This window comes from Balaenoptera borealis, assembly GCF_965194805.1.
Source record: "Balaenoptera borealis genome assembly, chromosome: 9".
Taxonomy (NCBI): domain Eukaryota; kingdom Metazoa; phylum Chordata; class Mammalia; order Artiodactyla; family Balaenopteridae; genus Balaenoptera; species Balaenoptera borealis.
This window is the reverse complement of record NC_138873.1, coordinates 35,258,940-35,273,713: the sequence shown is the minus strand read 5'-3', so window position 1 is coordinate 35,273,713 and position 14,774 is coordinate 35,258,940. Positions and strand designations below refer to the sequence as shown.

Here is a 14,774-nt window from a genome sequence, read left to right as displayed (position 1 = left end):
ATTCTTTGAAATATTCATATTAAGATTATTTCTCATGTTCTGAAATAGTTTCCATTGGTAATAGAAGAGCAGCAGGAATGAAAATGTCAGTTGAGTGAATTCCAGGCAATTCTCCAAGGTAAGAAAGTTAAGCTAAAAAGAGCCAACCTAAGGAAGGAACTTATCTTTTTAGCAGAATGCTATGAGAGCTTTTGGTGGTTTTTTTATAACAAGCAAGTATTTTTAGAACATAATTTGTCATAGAAGATAACTGACAGGGTACTGATCAAGTTGGGGGGAAAATCACCTAGAGTAATTTGTACTGATTTATCACTACCTTGTAACTGTGGCTAGTAATGTACTTCAGTATATAACCCTCTCTATTAGCCTTTATCTTTTAAGAACTCTTGCATTTAGTATAAAGATTTAAAAGGGCTGAATAGTCTAGGACAGTGCTTTTCACACTTCTCTTGTGAAGGATCAGTTTCTATTTTTTAAAAATTTCTTATCAGTTGTGAATCAGAAATTTTATAAAATGTAATAAAACTGTATTACTAGAAAAACTAAACAAAACCCCAAGACATACAAGTTTCTTAAATGGCAGTGCCTAGCTAGCCATGGTGCTAAACTATGTTTAATGAATGACTCTACTGAATGCAATTTAATATGAGGGTCTGTATATGCCAAGTAGTTGGTCCACAAATGAGTATGTCTTCATTGGAAAAGTGACTGTATCTGGTTATGTTACTGAATATATCTGATGAGGGCAGTACCCTCAGACAACTCATAATCAAAATAACTAAATATTTTATGAGGCTCTAGGAACACATGACACTTCATTTAGAGAATAACATAGCAAGGTAAATTAGCAGTATTAAAGGACTAAATAATTTCTATTTTTTTCTGTGATTTTGCCTTTTGGCCTAAACCCTAACTGCACCCAAACACAGGTCAGGAATGAATATAAAGGATGATGCAAAAGTCTAATAAATGCTTAAAAGATGAACACCAGACTCTGTGTTAGAGGGCACACTTTCTCCAGAGTACATCTATAAAGTTTTAACTTGCACTTACTTTTATGCAGAGAATTTTTTTTTTTTTTTATGTAGAGAATTTTTAAGTGTAATAATGTATACTCACATATACCTTAGGATTCTTTAAATATATTAAATTATACTTAAATATATACTTTATATCTTATATATATTATATAATTATATATTTAAATTATATATTCCACAAGTACCTGTGTTTCAGGGTAAAGTGAGAAAGCATTTAATCCTTTCACACACAGAGCATTTGTATTTAGTCTCATATTGTCCATGAAGCCAATAACTGCTTCCTCCTCAAAGAATGAAATGTAGCTTCCTAATGCAATCTGCACTGATGACAGCAGAGGTCACTGTCATGTGAAATGGCCATTTTTCGTTGCGTACACAAGAATCCTCCCCAGTTAGTAACTACTAGTGTTCAAAGAGACTGGGATCTTTGTAAATTGTCTTATACACCAAAACTATTTTAAAATCCCGATTTATGTGAATACAAAGTGATATATTTCAACTTATAAATTGAAACCTGTCATAAATTTAAAAAAGAAAAATTAATATATCAATAAAATGTTACTACTTTGCATGAATTAGCTTACTGAATCTTTCCTCATAGTATTTCCATTAGTATATGATGCCATTTATATGAAGTTCAAACAGAAAAAAAAATAGAATATATTGGTTATAGAATAGTTAACTTATAAAACTATACAGGAAAGTAAGAAAGTAATTATCATAAAATACAGGGTAATAGTTTCCTATAGATGGAAATGAAGGGTCTATGACTTAGAAGGTGCATGTATGGGGGTTCAGGAATGCCAGTAATGTTTCAATTCTTGACCTATAATATGGTTACATAGGTTCCTATTTTGTAGCAAGTCATTAAACTGAACATTTATGTTTTATACACACAAAACCAAACTATAGAAGGCCTTATCAAAATTGTGTCATTCCTATGAAGCACAGCTAGCCAATACTAAAACGAATTCTAGGGACTGAATGGTTAATTGGTCCCAAGTAACTTTCTCTAATTAAATTCCCTAATCAGCCCCAAAGCTCCACAAAGTTACTACAAATCACAGTAAAGACAGGAAATAGTTCTCAGAAAACCTCTTGTTATTCGTAAGAGGAAGACTTAAGCAGTCTCTTTCTCCCTTCTCTTTTCTTTATTTCTCTGGGTTTTTTTTGTTCTTTACTTTTCTCGTATAATTCTTGGGAATCTTAAAGTTTCATATATTTTCTTGGTTTCCTTCCCCAGGGACTTTGCTAATATGGATTTGATTTATTCAGATCCTTTTGTTAACTTTTTGAAATGCATAGTAATGAAGTAATTATGGAGTTATACTAGACTGACTAAAATTATCTACTTTAATGATTGGCAAAAAGAAAATATTCACTAACTGATTATCCTGTTTAAGAATAAATAAAATATTGATATTCAGGCAAACAATGAATTTGAGCATATGTTAATTATGCCTGTGCAAGGAGTAACACAGTTTTTAGCCTACCTGAAATCACAGGCTGTAGTAACTTCCGCTCCTCCACCCAGTGCCCGACCTTGAACTAGTGCAACACTTATTAAAGGAAGTCTGTATATTGAAGGAAAAAGGAAAAATGGATGTGAATATTTTTAATTTTGATATTAATTTACAAATACTTTTAAAACTTAAGATGCAATAGAAACAAAATTACTGAACTATGTTTATAAAAATAATCACACCTCAAAGTATAGAACTATTAGCCAATGTATCATGAGCAAAACAGTATAATAATGAAGGTATAATAATTCATACTAAATGCTATGTAAGCTTATCAAAATACCTCCCCAAATCATTATATATTTTTAAACTATAGACATATCAACTTTCTTCCAAATAAATGGATGTTTTTGTATAATGCAGGCACACCTCATTTCATTGTGCTTTGCTTTATTGCGCTGGATTAGGCTTTGGCTAACAGTTAACCAAGTTGTGAATACAAAGGAAAAGTTCTTGAAGGAAATTAAAAGGGCTACTCCAGTGAATATATGAATGATAAGAAAGCAAAACAACCTTACTGCTGATAGGAAGAAAGTTTTATTGGTCTAGATAGAAGACCAAATCAGCCACATTTCCTTAAGCCAAAGCCTAATCCAGAGCAAGGTCCTCACTCTGTTCAATTCTATGAAGACTGAGAGAGGTGAGGCAGATACAGAAGAAAAGTGTGATGCTAGCAGAGGCTGGTTCATGAGAATTCAGGAAAGAAGCCATTTCCGTAACATAAATGTGCCAGATAAAACAGCAAGTGCTGATACAGAAGCTGCAGCGAGTTATCCAGAAGATCTAAGACAATTCATGAAGGTGGCTACACCAAACAACAGATTTTCAATGTAGACAAAACAACCTTATATTAGAAGAAGATGCCATCTAGGACATTTATGGCTAGAGAGAAGTCAATGCCTGGCTTCAAAGTTTCAAAGGACAGGCTGACTCTCTCATCAGGGGCTAATGCAGCTGGTTACTACTAGTTGAAGCTAATGCTTATTTACCATTCTGAAAATCTTAGGGCTTTTAAGAATTATGCTCAATCTACTCTGTGCTCTATAAATGGTACAACAAAGCCTGGGTGACAGCACATCTGTTTACAACATGTTTTACTGAATATTTTAAGCCCACTGCTGATTTACTGCTCAGAAAAAAAAGATTCCTTTCAAACTATTACTGCCCAGGGCTTCCCTGGTGGTGCAGTGGTTAAGAACCCACCTGCCAATGCAGGGGACATGGGTTCAAGCCCTGATCCGGGAAGATCCCACATGCCGCAGAGCAACTAAGCCCGTGTGCCACAACTACTGAGCCTGCGCTCTAGAGCCCGCAAGCCACAACTACTGAGCCCGCGTGCCACAACTACTGAAGCCCGCACACCTAGAGCCCGTGCTCCGCAACAAGAGAAGCCACTGCAATGAGAAGACAGCGCACCACAACAAAGAGTAGCCCCTGCTCACTGCAACTAGAGAAAGCCCGCGCACAACAACGAAGACCCAAAGCAGCCAAAAATAAATAAATAAAATAAATAAATTTATAAAAACCAAAAAAAACAATCACTGCCCACTGACAATGCACCTGGTCACCCAGGAGCTCTGATGAAAGTGTACAATGAAATTAATGCTGTTTTCATGCCTGCTAACACAACATCCATTCTGCAGCCTGTGGATCAAGTAGTAATTTTGACTTTCAAGTCTCATTATTTAAGAAATACATTTCATAAGGCTATAGCTGCCATAGATAGTGATTCCTCTGATGGATCTGGGCAAAGTCACTTGAAAACCTTCTGGAAAGGATTCACCATTCTAGATGCCATTAAGAACATTTGTGATTTATGGGAAGAGGTCAAAATATCAACACTAACGTGAGCTTGAAGAAGTTGTTTCCAAATCTCTTGGAAGACTTTGAGGGATTTAAGACATCTGTGGAGGAAGTAACTGCAGATGTGGTGGAAACAGCAAGAGAACTAGAACTGAAGCCTGAAAATGTGACTGAGTTGCTGCAATCTCATGATAAACTTTAATAGATGAGGAGTTACTTCTCATGGATGAGCAAAGAAGGTGGTTTCTTGAGATGGAATCTACCCTGGTGAAGATGTTGTGAAGACTGTTGAAATGACAACAAAGGATTTAAAATATTAAATAAACTTATTTGATAAAGCAGCGGCAGGGTTTGAGAGGACTGACTCCAATTTTGAAAGACGTTCCTCTGTGGGTAAAATGCTATCAAACAGCACTGTATGTTACAGAGAAATCATTCATGAAAGGAAGAGTCAACTGATGCAGGAAACCTCACTGGTGTCTTATTTTAAGAAACCGCCACAGCCATCCCAGCCCTCAGCAGCCACCACCCTGATCAGTCAGCCGCCATCAACACTGAGACAAGACCATCCACCAGCAAAAAGATTACAATTCACTGAAGGCTCAGATGATGGTTAGCATTTTTTAGCAATGAAGTATTTTTAAATTAAGGTATGTACATTTTTTTTAGACATAATGCTATCGCATACTTAATAGACTATGGTAGAGTGTAAACATAACTTTTATATGCACTGGGAAACCAAAAAATCCTTGTGACTTGCTTTATTTCAATATCGCTTTATTGCAGTGGTCTGGAACCTAACCTGCAATATCTCTGAGGTGGGCCTGTATATAGCTCCTGGAACTTTTCAGCAGCTGGCAATCGGGAATAATTCAATGTGATATTGTCTTAGTCCATTTTTATTGATATCAAATTACGGATGGGAAAATTAAGGCTGTATCCAAAAGGAAGAATTGTGGTACAGAAGACTGAGTTCCAGAAGTGTTATTGAAGGTTCCTATCAAAAATGTTTTCATTACTCACTGAAATGATCCAGAGACTGATCCTATATAAAAGAATGGTTCTGAAGTAAAAATAAGTCTTAACCTTTTGTGTTTGCAAAGACCCACTTTGCAAAGTGTGTATTTAAAAGGTGAATTTAAAATGTTCTGAAAGTATAGAATTTTTTGTTGGTCTAACCAAAATGAAAAGGTGCAGGTCTAAAGTAATTGCAAATTTCTTAACACACACTGCTTCCAAATAAAAGGATTTTTTTTTTTTGGCTGCATCAGGTCTTAGTTGCGGCACGCAGGATCTTCGCTGAGGCATGCAGGATCTTTCGTTGCAGCGTGTGGGCTCTTCCTGGCGGGGCACAGGCTTCTCTCTAGTTGTGGCATGTGGGTTTTTTTCTCTCTCTAGTTGTGGCACACGGGCTCCAGAGCACGTGGGCTCTGTAGTTTGTGGCACGCAGGCTCTCTAGTTGAGGTGCGCGAGCTCAGTAGTTGTGGCGCATGGGCTTAGTTACCCCGCAGCATATGGGATCTTAGTTCCCTGACCAGGGATCAAACCCACGTCCTCTGCATTTTAGGGACCAGGGAAGTCCCTAAAAAGGATTATTTTTTAAAAAAAAAACAAAAGTTTTAAGATTTATTTAAGAAAAAGTCAAATGTAATAGGGAGAAGTAGGTGAATAAGAGCTAAGACAATGAAGAAGGTATTTTAAATAGTAATGTTGATTCCACTTTTCTTTCTAGACTCACATACAAAGAGTACCAAAAATACAGTGACGTCCAATTAACAAGTATGCTAAATAAATATGAATTTCCTTAGTTTTAATTATATTTAAATTGTTTACATTCAGAATATAGAAGTAGAAAGCTAATCAGCCCAATCATTTCATAGTTTGTAACCCCAAATGCAAAATGACAGGCCCAAAAATTTCTCCTTTTTCTTCCTCATCTAGGTGCAAAGTGAATCCATCTTCCTCAGAAATCTGTAAAAGCCTTCTCCAATTGGTAACTCTTTTTCTATCTCCTTGCAGATACAGACCACTTCACTATACATTCTACTAATTTTGAATATTAGGTAATCTTTATGTGTCATGTCTTGACCACTGTGTATTCTGCTCTAGTATCAGTATTTAACTTTCCCGTGTCTATACCTAAATATAGCCAGATTATACCTAAATATTAGCTCTTTAGGGAAAAGTGCTATGTCTTTAATTCTTTTAATCTCTCGTCTCTTTTTTTTTAAGAGACATACTTGTATGTCCTTCAGTAACATTTAATTATATGACAATCCTTGATGGCACAAATAGTTCATCATTAGAATAAATATGATTAGAAAATCAGTGACTATTTTTTAACTACTGCAAAGCATAGAATGAAGAGCTATTTTTGGTTTTTTAGAAATTATATTTTAAAAACAAAGATACATTACCTCATAAATCTTGTTAAGGTGCTTTGCATGAACATGCATACGGCCATTCCATCCTTTAAATAAGAATAAACACAAAGATACAATGCAAATGTATTATATAAGAAATTATTAAAAAACACTTTCAGGATTTAGAAAGTAATAAAGCCAAAAATATACCAAACTTTTTAAAATGAGGTTTTCATTTAAAACTCTTTGAAGCTGTCTGAAATGCAAATGATGCAGTATTTAATTGTGTTGATCTTCTGGGGTTCCTTGAGCTCAGCTTTGCATGAGCTATCAGTAAAGACTTAGGTGTGAGAGAGAGAGTAACTCTCACACCTAAGTCATATACCCCAGAAAAGAGGAGAGTTCTACTCAGGGTAATTTGGAGGGAAGAGGCATAAGACAAACCCACCTATTATCCCAAACTCTGATCCCCTAAGAACATAAACATAAAAAACAAGTTTCCTAATAGTGTAAACTCATTGCCTCTTCTTTTTTCCCTCATATACTTTCTTCAACCTAGTATAATGTGGTCTTCAGCCTTCTCTCAAAAGACTCTCCTCAAAGGTTTCTAACAATCTCCTATTTGTTAAATTGAATAGCTTTTCCTTATCCTCATCTTCCTCTGTGTCTCCATAATATATATAGCATCTTGCTTTGACCAGTTTCTTCACTTTTGATATTCTCAGTTTCTAGCAACATCTTCCACTCCTGATCCTCTTCCTATTTCTTTGTTATTTTCCAGTTTTCTTCTTTATCTCTTTTTATTCAGCTAAATGCTATTACCAAAAATCCAATCCATGATTCTCTTTCTCTCCTTTATCTACAATTTCTCGCTTGGAAATCTCAACCATTCCCATTGCTTCAACTACTGTTTTCACGTAGAGTCCCAAAACCTGCTAGAAATTTCACATTCTGCTAACACTTCAAATTCAGCATGGCAAAACCAATGGGCTGTGAAAAAGCTGGGTTTTAATCCTAGTGTTGCCACATAATAACAACATAAACTTGAGCAAGTCATAACTATGAACTTCAGTTTTCTCATCCATAAGGAAGCAATGAAAATTTTAAAAACCTGTTCTATTTGACTTAAAGAATGGCTGGAAAGATGAAAATGTACCTAGATACTCTGTAAAAGATCACAGAGTGAGTTCTGAGTTAACAGGAAAGGTTTTCTGGTCCAAAAGGCTCAGAATTTTGGTATTATCTTTAACTCTTCCATTTCATAGTTCTCCCAGGCTCAGTCAGTTAACAAGCATGTCCCCTCAATCCTTCCTTTGAAATATTTCCAATGCAAATCCCTTCTTTTTCTATTTTCTCTGCCGCAACACTAGTTCAGACTTGTGTTACTCATGCTTAGATTATGACAACAGCCTTGCTTCCTAACTGGTCTCTCTATATTTAATTTCTTTTTCCTCTGTGATATATCTTGCATCCTGCCTGAAAAACCTCCCTATAGGATGATAATTTCATATCACCAATAAAATGAAGTCTAAATTCCTTGGGAAGGATTGATCCCAAACTATTTTACCAACTTTATTGACTGCTGCACCCCTCATCCAAGCATCTTAACTTCTGCAACAACAAACTATTTGTCATTCTTTTAACACCTTACAGTTACTGTTGTTCCTGTGTCTTTGCTCACATCATTCCCATTATTTGGAACAGCCTGTCCTTTTCTCTACCTATTTCAAGGAATGCCCAGATCAAATATTTTTCCATCAAGAGTTTCTAAATCCCACAGTAATAGTTTTCTCCTTTGTGTTTCTGCAGTATTTTTATTTTTCTAACTACACTACAGAATTTACAGATTGTATACACTGTGTTTGGATTTATTATCAGTCACATCATCTATACAAAGGAAGAACAGGGAACATAATCAGTAGAATGTGGTCCCAGTTCCCAGTCCTCAAAGATCTTGTGAGAAATAAAGAAATGCAACATGCATCAAGGTATAGTATATTAAGTATTTCAAGAAATGCTTGAACAAGCTGAGAACGGTGGCAATTAAGAAACAATTCATTTCAACTGCGTTGGGGTAGTTGAGAAGGCTTTATAGAGGAGAAGGGGAGATGGCATTTGCTAGGCCTAGATAATAAAGTCTTTGAGACTAACAAAATGCCTTCTTTATCCTCAGAAGCTCGTAGTACAATGTTCTGCATATAGTATGTGCTTGCTGAAGTTAACTGACTCAGATGAATTTGAGATGGAGAACTATGTTGATTCATAAAACAAAGGCAGTCAATGAATGGTAAAACCCAGTATGATACAAATTTCCTAACTGAAAGCCTTTATCAGGAAGGTCAGTCTATACAACAAAGTGATGAGAAAATTAACACAAGCACAAAGAGCTAGAAGGTTTAAAACTAGAATAGTTTATATTCTATTAAAAATTTGTCCTATAAAGCCTGTTAAATTATCTCAACAGAGTAATTTTAATAGGCTTATTTTCTATTACTAGATTTTAGAGTACTTAAAATACTGATGGAATTATTTAGAATTGGTAGAAATGAAAGTGAAGTGGGTATTAACCTATGTACTATCATACTTCTCATTCAAAAGATAAAAGTCACACTAAAAATGTTTAAAAGCAATATGGAATAATGGATAACAACACAGACTCAAGAGCTAAACTGCCTAGGTTTGAATCTGGGCTCTACCACTTAATAGCTAGTTTGAATTTTGGCAAGATACTTAACCTCTCTGTGCCTCAGTCTCCTCACCTGTAAAATGGTGCTAGTAATAGTACCTATATCTCATTAGGGGAATTAGTAATAAATAAGTTATAACACGGAAGAGCTTAGAACAGTGCCTGACATACAGTACTAGAACAAGAATGTTATCTATCATCGTTATAACTAATATCAGTAACAGCAATCAGATAATAAGGTATGCTTTGGCTTTAAATGTATCATAAAGTAGAGATGACACTGCACTAGCCAACATGACCTAGGGAGAAGAAATATTTAATTGATTAAATTTATTCCCCAAAGCTACTGAGCCAACAATGACTAAATGTTCAGGCCTCTTCCTAGGCTACAGGATGAAAATAAGCCAGTGACAGAGAAACCCTGACTTGTGATAGAATAAACTCAAAGAAAGGAACCAATGAAAATCTAGACCTACTCTGATGAATGAAAGTTGGGAGCTCAGAACTTAAACTTAATAAAGGTTTTGAGAGCTGCTGCAGAAGGGGATACTTCCATCCTATCTGGATGATACCCTGAGACCCAACCCTCCTCCTCCACTCCTCCTAGAATAACAAAGGTGAGACGCACGACGCCCAGCCTAAGTTCCAAAGGGAACTATCAACATCATATTTACTCTAAGCCACATGTATCCTGAGTGGAAAAATGCCCAGCCTGTAAACATATCTTATCCTAGAACTGTTAGGGAACCACTGACAGAAATCATCTGCCCTGGCCAGGCAGAATAATAACTGCTTGAATGAATTATCTCACAACAGGAGGTCCCGATAAGGAACACAGAACTGACGAGCTACCACCAGCTGGAAGAGGGGCCAAAATGAGGGAGACGCCAGCCCATAATATGTCCTGCCAACCTCCCAGAAATCCTCACGCTGGAAACCATCTTGACTGAGAGATGTATGCGCTGCCAGGAATTGGACCAAATATGGGCACAAGCAAGATGATTAGCCAGAGACAACCTGGAAAGCTAACTCCATTACCATAAAACCTGAGACTGCAAGCCACGTGGCAGAGCAGTTCTCCTGAGTTCCTTATACCCAGCTGTTCTCCGCCCAGGCACCCCTTCCTAGTAAAATCTTTTCCTTTGTCAGTACAGGTGTCTCCTTGGACAATTCAATTCCGAGTGTTAGACAAGAGTCCACTCTTGGGCCCTGGAAGGGGTCCCCCTTACAGTAACATAACCATAAATGAGCCTCTTTTTTTTTCCCTAAGTGCTTGTTGTATGAATTTATTAATTTCCTCAAAATACATGGAAGGGTTTCAAGGAAATTATAATAGTTTGTCTACAAATTAATAAGGCTACAATGGAACTGTACAATAGTCATAGCGAAAGCAAATAAGTTAGACAAGAACTTTGAGGTCGCTGTGGAAATTTAGGCAACAGAGAAATAGGGGGCAACAGATTGGTAGAAAAGAAACAAGGGAGGTCAGCGGACAAAGGAGGATATTATCTTCGAGCTAGATTAATAAGAGTATAAAGGTTTCTAAAATGCCAGACTTTTCCTTGAGGCATTAAACCCATTCACTGCAGAGTAAGCAGGTTTTTATTACCCCAAATCTTGAAGCTTCTAATTGGATTTTGATTACTTCTGCCCTCTGAAAAAAGACTTCTTTTAGTCTGCAGAACATTGGTAGCATCAATTCAAATCTTATAAATGGGTTAATACTTACACTAGATTTTTTCCTATTTTATTCTTTTTTTCTGTCCCATAACTTTTCAGGGCTAATGCTTGTGTTATGCTAATTCATCTCCCTGCCTGGACCTTCTCAACCAAGGATTAACTGCCTAACAGGAACAATTAGAGCTCTTTTCCTGCTCATTAAACAAAGGGTACAAATATGAAACCAACCTCTTAGGAGACCAGGTACCTAAAGAAAAAAAAAAACTGGAATGATAGATAAGCAAATATAATGTTGATGACTGTTGATACTATTATGAGTACATGAGGGTTTCAACGTATTAGTCTGAGAAAAAAAATATTGCCTGTCATATCAGTAAACAAAGGATGTCACAGCCATCAGTCACAGCAGCCACCGCCGATGGTGAGCCCTGAGGGAACTCGGGATGGAAACAAGGAATGCCCCCCATCTAGCAGTCATCAGACTGCAGCCACCCCAACAGTGCAGATTAAGGAAACTCAGGATGAGAAAACACAGGACACTGGCCCCAGATAGCTGAAGTGCACATCAAGGGAATGACTTCAGTGAGCCCAGACTCTTGCACCTCCCTATACATAGAAAAGCAGTAAATTCCTTAACTTGAGATATCTGGTTTTCTTTAATTAACAATAATCTTTTGACATTCCGACTACCTGCCCTTTGTTGCAAATACTCCTATATATACTGGTTCCCCCTCACCTCCTCGGAGCAGTTTCTCAGGGTTATCTGAGATGCTGTCTCCAGGCTTGAAGTCCTAAGAATGTCTGCCGAAAAAAACATAACTCTCAACTTTTAGGTCGTGCACTTTTTTTCAGTCGACACGTCTACTTTTGTTTATATTTGGTAATTTTTATTAATAAAGTATTTTTCAAAACTGAAAACATACAGTGGCAAAAACATCAGCATAATTATCTTTTTTAAAAAAGCTATTTAATAATCACTTTCACGTATCTTATAATGAGAAGGGAAAGTAACCCAATTACTAAAATCATCTATTCTACTTATCTCATCATCCTCAGAAGAGCAAATTCACCGAATCACCAAATAAGCAGATGCAATGACGCATTTGCAACAACAAAGAGTAAGTATATTAGATAAAGAAGAGCTTTGTTGAGAGAAGGCTGTTTATACTTAAAGTCATGTTAAGCATCTCAGAATCTCTCAGCTGTGAGGGACAGATGCGTTTATATGTGCAGCTGCAATTCATAAACATGTATGAGCCTCAAAAGTCCCAAGGCCATTGAAAATTTCAGTTTTACACATATTTATAGTTACTTCTCAGGCATATAGGAATATGTTCTATATGAGAAATGGAAAGAGTTAACAGGAACTTTATGTAAACTGTTTCCAGTTCTTATTAATTTTAAAAATCATCATGTGACAAATACACCACACTTTATAAACATTACTGTCTTTCTTAATATTATCCATAAAGAGAATTTACTCAAATTGTTTATTTCTATGCTATATATTTCCTATAACTATGACTAAGAAGGTTTCATAAAAATACAATAAAGGATCCATCTACACAAAAAAATGCTTTAAATAAAATAAGGTATTTTAAATACCAATCTGGGCTTGAAGCATACACACTGTAAAGCAGAAACACAATTCCAGATTTTTTTTTCTAATGAGACTGGCAGATGTGCATAACTACAAGGGATGAACGCCGGCAGTGTTATTTAAGCATTGGGGTCACACCACCCGAGTTCTCAGGTGTTGATCAAAAGTCAATCTTACTCTACTGCAGGCATTCAGGACAGATTACTTGGAGAATGTCCTTACTGGAAAGAATAAACTTTATTTAGTGATCCCTTACCTGAAGTCTGAATAAAAATGATACATATTTTCCCACATGATTTACATCAGACTGACTATATATATGTGAAACAATTAGCATGTCTCCACTTTTAGTTTTTACATTTATAGGGAAAAAAATCTTGGCCACATGATCTAGTTAGACAGAAACAACCTTCTAACTAGAAGAAAGCAAAATAACCTTTCACATTTTTAGGGGTGTTTTCCTATCTGACGGTAAGATCAGGCCACTCAAGATGGCTGTTCTCTGGCTCTCTACATTCCCTGCTCCACCAGTGCCCGCTTTACCTACACCCTACTCACATGACTGACCTTCCTACATACCTGCCCCAGGCCCCAGCTAGTGACTGTTCTTAACAAAGGGGTGGTGAGGGGCGTGCCCTTCTGCTAGTTTCCCTGGTAACCAATGAGCCAACCTGAGGTTAATTCCCCTTAAAACTGGCAATCTCCAATCTCCCCTTGCCCTTGGAGTGAAGACTGTCCTGCCCTGTCCCACCCGCCCTCTGCTGCAGATGGTGGGGTGTTGCTCCAGGACCTTGCTTCAGACGCTCCCCCTATCCACTGAACCACTGATGTCTCTGTCACTGACTCCGGGCTCTTTCTTAGGTCTTGAAGCTGGGCAAATACAGGCCTTGCAGGCCTGCAGGGTGCAGCCCAACGCTGACAACACACCAGACCCACAGTAATCTATTATCTCATTCTACAATATCTTTATAGTATCTTTTGTGAACAAAGTAAAGTGTTTAGCAATACAATTATTCTAGAAATGAAAAATTATAATCAAATGACTTACAGGTCACATAGTTAATTATCAGTAAAGCTGGGGCAAGAATCCATATATTCAGATCCCCAGCTTAGTGCTCTTGACAGGGACAGATTAAAGGGACAAAGTAGGTGATTAAATAGTTAATCCCACTAGGGGATTGTAAGTAAAGACAAAGTATGGGAGACCCTGTAAGTTAATGATCACTCAAGAAAGCAGGTTTGCTTCACCACAAAACCAAGCAGGCTTGCTTAGCAGCAAAATCATGCAACAGAAGCATGAGACATGCCCCAAAACAATAAAATAATGGTGGAATGAGACCCACATCCTGCCCAGTGAGGTCAGTAAGTTAATGATTTCTAGGACATGCTTCTCTGCACACACTGAAAATAAAAATATAAGGAAAAGGTGACATTATACTGAAAGCTGAGATGATTTACCATATTTTAGTATATGTTACCACCTTTTTGCTCATTTCCATTACACCATGACAGCCCCAGTTTGACCATGTAGGGACAAGAAAAATCCCCCACCCGACATGGAGGAGGAACCAATGTTGGAAGTGTGATGTCTACTCAAGAATGAGGAAGATGGTGGTCTTCTCCCCCTCCCCACTTTTCCTTTGATTATAAAACTGTAGCCCACTAAGTTCTCAGGGCAGCACCCTCCTGCCTGCCTGCTTGTAAACCTATAAGCATCCTATTCTAATAAATCATTTCTTATCTATCACTTTGCCTCTTGCTGAATTCTTTCTGATCTGAGACATAAAGAACCAGAGCTCCTCGGAGGCCCCCCGCCCCGAGATGCATGTCTGCAGTCTCACTCTAACCGTTCAGAGGCATTACAGATTTAAGGCTAGCGCTGCTACAAATTGTGGATCATCAGGGATGAGGATCTTTGAAATAAAAATAATAGCTACCTTTTTCAGACACCATGCTAGTAGGCACTTTGTATATATTATCTTGAATCCTCACAATAGCTCTGGGAAATATACAATTCTTATTTATAGATTAGGAAAATAAGACTTAGAAAGAATAAGTGATTTACCCAATCACTTAGCC

General features: G+C 37.0%; 1 protein-coding gene and 1 long non-coding RNA gene across 17 annotated transcripts in view; one reads left to right on the top strand and one right to left on the bottom strand.

Moving 5' to 3' along the window:
• The window catches only part of ECHDC1 (ethylmalonyl-CoA decarboxylase 1), a 61,196-nt gene that overhangs the window by 25,691 nt on the left and 20,731 nt on the right, over positions 1 to 14,774 (bottom strand). For 15 of the 16 annotated variants that reach the window (XM_082406249.1, XM_082406256.1, XM_082406259.1 and 12 more), the window contains 2 exons: positions 6,784 to 6,836; positions 2,534 to 2,614 (listed from right to left, as the gene is read on the bottom strand). In XM_082406249.1, the coding sequence (XP_082262375.1) occupies positions 2,534 to 2,614; positions 6,784 to 6,836 (134 nt within the window). The remainder of the gene's footprint in view (positions 1 to 2,533; positions 2,615 to 6,783; positions 6,837 to 14,774) is intronic. The other variant, XM_082406252.1, reaches the window with a different exon arrangement.
• LOC309635293 lies at positions 6,846 to 10,684 on the top strand. The gene is made up of 2 exons (XR_014248737.1): positions 6,846 to 8,717; positions 10,232 to 10,684. It is a non-coding gene; the product is annotated as an uncharacterized lncRNA (long non-coding RNA).